Here is a 2,559-nt window from a genome sequence, read left to right as displayed (position 1 = left end):
TCTTGTAGGTCTTACCGCACGAATCTTTCCTTTAATCTTTTGCCACAAAACAGTTATATCAAAAGAAGTACAATGTGGTTCTGATAAATTCCATAAACGCAACATTGCATCTCCAACTCCAAATGCAACTTGTGAAGTATCTAATGGACAAGCAGAAATACAATAAACATAACCACTTTGTGTAAAAATGTCGTAATCGATTTCAACATTATTTTCTTTTATTCCACAGCAAATAATTTTACGATCTTGTGCCAAAGTCCAAATAGTATGTCTGCAATTTATAGAAAATATTTTTTGTTTGCTTCATAACTATATCTAATTATAAATTTGTCAATAGAAACCTTTGTTTCAATCTCCAATCTTCTTCTGACGTTTTTTCAATATTTGGTACACTTGCAATACAAAATAATCCTCTATTATGATTTGCATGTATTAACTTGACAGTAGGTTTGCCTTTTATCATTGTTGATAAATTCCAAGAAATTAATTCACCCCATTGTGAACTTGTAAGCAACAGTTTAGGCTCTATCCAATGAACTACAACCCAATTACCTACAGATGGATTTAATTTGCTTCTATGTTGATGAGAATCAAGAGGCCCTCCAGGTAATGAAATTGTCATTTCATAACGTCCATCTCCACCAGTTTTCCAAATAAAAACTGACCTGTATATTATAACTTTAGAAGGTATACATCAAAATTATAGTTGTGAACATTTATAACAATGTTTCATATTACCTATCTTTTCCTCCTGAAGCTAAAAGTAAATCTTCTTTTAAATTTCCACTTAGAACATTAATTTTTGATGGACACCATGATAGACTAACTATTTCAGTATCATGTCCTCTAAGTTTGTAAACTACTTGTCCTTTAAATTGAAAATTTATAATATAAACCAAGCCACTCTTGGAACCTACAGCCACAAGATGTGGATCATGAGGACAAGAAGAAATACAAGTAGGTGTCATTTTCCCTAATGAAATTGAAGAAACAATATCAAAATGAGCATTCCATGATAATACACAACCATTTGAAATTGCTGCATATATGACATAAGCATCTTTATGCGACCAATCTACACTTATCACTTGTTTATCCTAAAAACACAATAAATATTTTAAATACACAATTGCTATAAATTAATATATATATATTTTCATGTATGTACTTACAGCTTCCAAGAGATGAGTATAAGCTATGGTTAATGTTTCCAAATTCCATATTTTAATTGCATTATCATTCCCTGCAGAAGCTAATAAATTAATTTCTTCAAATTCTGGAGTAAATGCAAGGCAAGTCACTTTAGATTTATGGCTATGTTTAATGATTGAATACTGTAATGCTTTTCCATTTCCTTCAGATTTAGCAACAACAATCATATCTCTAGCACCCCATGCTACAGTACCATTAAAAGAACAAGCAAGAATATTGCTTAAATACCAGTTTGGTGAAGGAGGTAAAGTTGTTTCATTCATTTTTACAAGCTGAAATAAAGAAGAAAGAGACTTTGAAAGGAGACATGAACAAGTAAGGTCACATGTTAATAGACTATTAATATTATCCAGTTTTTATTTAACACTGATATTAGTTTTGAAGCAAATACCAAATATTTATACTACACATTATGTTATGTACAATATTTCTGCAGAAACGTTATATTCATAGTTATTTTAAATGTATTGATAAAAAATAAAATTAATAACAAAATACTTTTTCAGCTTTGACAAAACGTTTGAAATATATGCAGTATAAACATTCGGTTAAAGTTGCATTAAACACATGTATACTATATTGACAAACAGTTAAATGACATTGATATAAATAATATTACCGTACATTTAATTATTTTGAAGCTTTTAGCGGTAAATTACTATACGTACGTTGTTTCAAATATCTGGATTGTGGTGAAAGAAAACTAGAGAAGGTACAGTAAAGACTCCGTAAGAGTTCGAAATTCGGATCCCCTATGCAACAGTTACAGGGTAGGTATTAAAGCAAATCAGAAGTCTCAGGCGTGTTTTAGGACCTAGAAGTACGAAATGTAGGGGAACTTGTAACGGCTCGCTGTTAGTAAGCCAATAGCGATAGAATAAAGCTATCACACTTACTCTTTGGTCTTCCCTCATAGTCAGCCAATCACTGTAGAATAAAGCTATCGCACTTACTCTTCTATGAACTATAGGTGACGATCGAGTCTCGCTTGAACAGTCGGTAAACAGATGAGCAGTCGATAATTGATCGGAATAAAAATTCCGAGCGGTCGAAAAAAAATAAAGTTTACATCGCGTAGACACCATAAACAGGCGAACAGGTGCCTGCACGACGCCAAACGACGTGCATCATGGTAAACTTTGCTTTTTTTCCCCATGTTCTCAAAATTTCTCTATTACTTTGATAAGCTTATTTTACAGGTTAAAATTCAAGCAATCCAATAGTATTTTTTCTAAATTATTCTATGGGTGGGAACAGTGTCAAATCAGCAATTGAAACTTTAGCAGCTATTATTGTTATGTTTTCTAATAATAAATAAAATTCTGTATATAAAATATATATTCAGAA

The 2,559-nt window shown here is 31.4% G+C and overlaps 1 protein-coding gene across 1 annotated transcript in view; it reads right to left on the bottom strand.

Annotated features, from left to right (window-relative positions):
- LOC108572518 (gem-associated protein 5) overlaps positions 1–1,475 on the bottom strand; it is a 5,099-nt gene extending 3,624 nt beyond the window's left edge. Inside the window, exons 1-4 of the mRNA XM_017934770.1 lie at positions 1,173–1,475; positions 739–1,097; positions 342–665; positions 16–271 (exon numbers count right to left, since the gene is read on the bottom strand). Of these exons, the coding sequence (XP_017790259.1) occupies positions 16–271; positions 342–665; positions 739–1,097; positions 1,173–1,475 (1,242 nt within the window). The remainder of the gene's footprint in view (positions 1–15; positions 272–341; positions 666–738; positions 1,098–1,172) is intronic.
- Between the last annotated feature and the right edge of the window lie 1,084 nt (positions 1,476–2,559).

This window comes from Habropoda laboriosa, unplaced genomic scaffold (genome assembly GCF_001263275.1).
Source record: "Habropoda laboriosa isolate 0110345459 unplaced genomic scaffold, ASM126327v1 scaffold129, whole genome shotgun sequence".
Classification (NCBI taxonomy): domain Eukaryota; kingdom Metazoa; phylum Arthropoda; class Insecta; order Hymenoptera; family Apidae; genus Habropoda; species Habropoda laboriosa.
The sequence above is the reverse complement of the archived record's forward strand: the minus strand, read 5'-3'. Positions and strand labels throughout refer to the sequence as shown.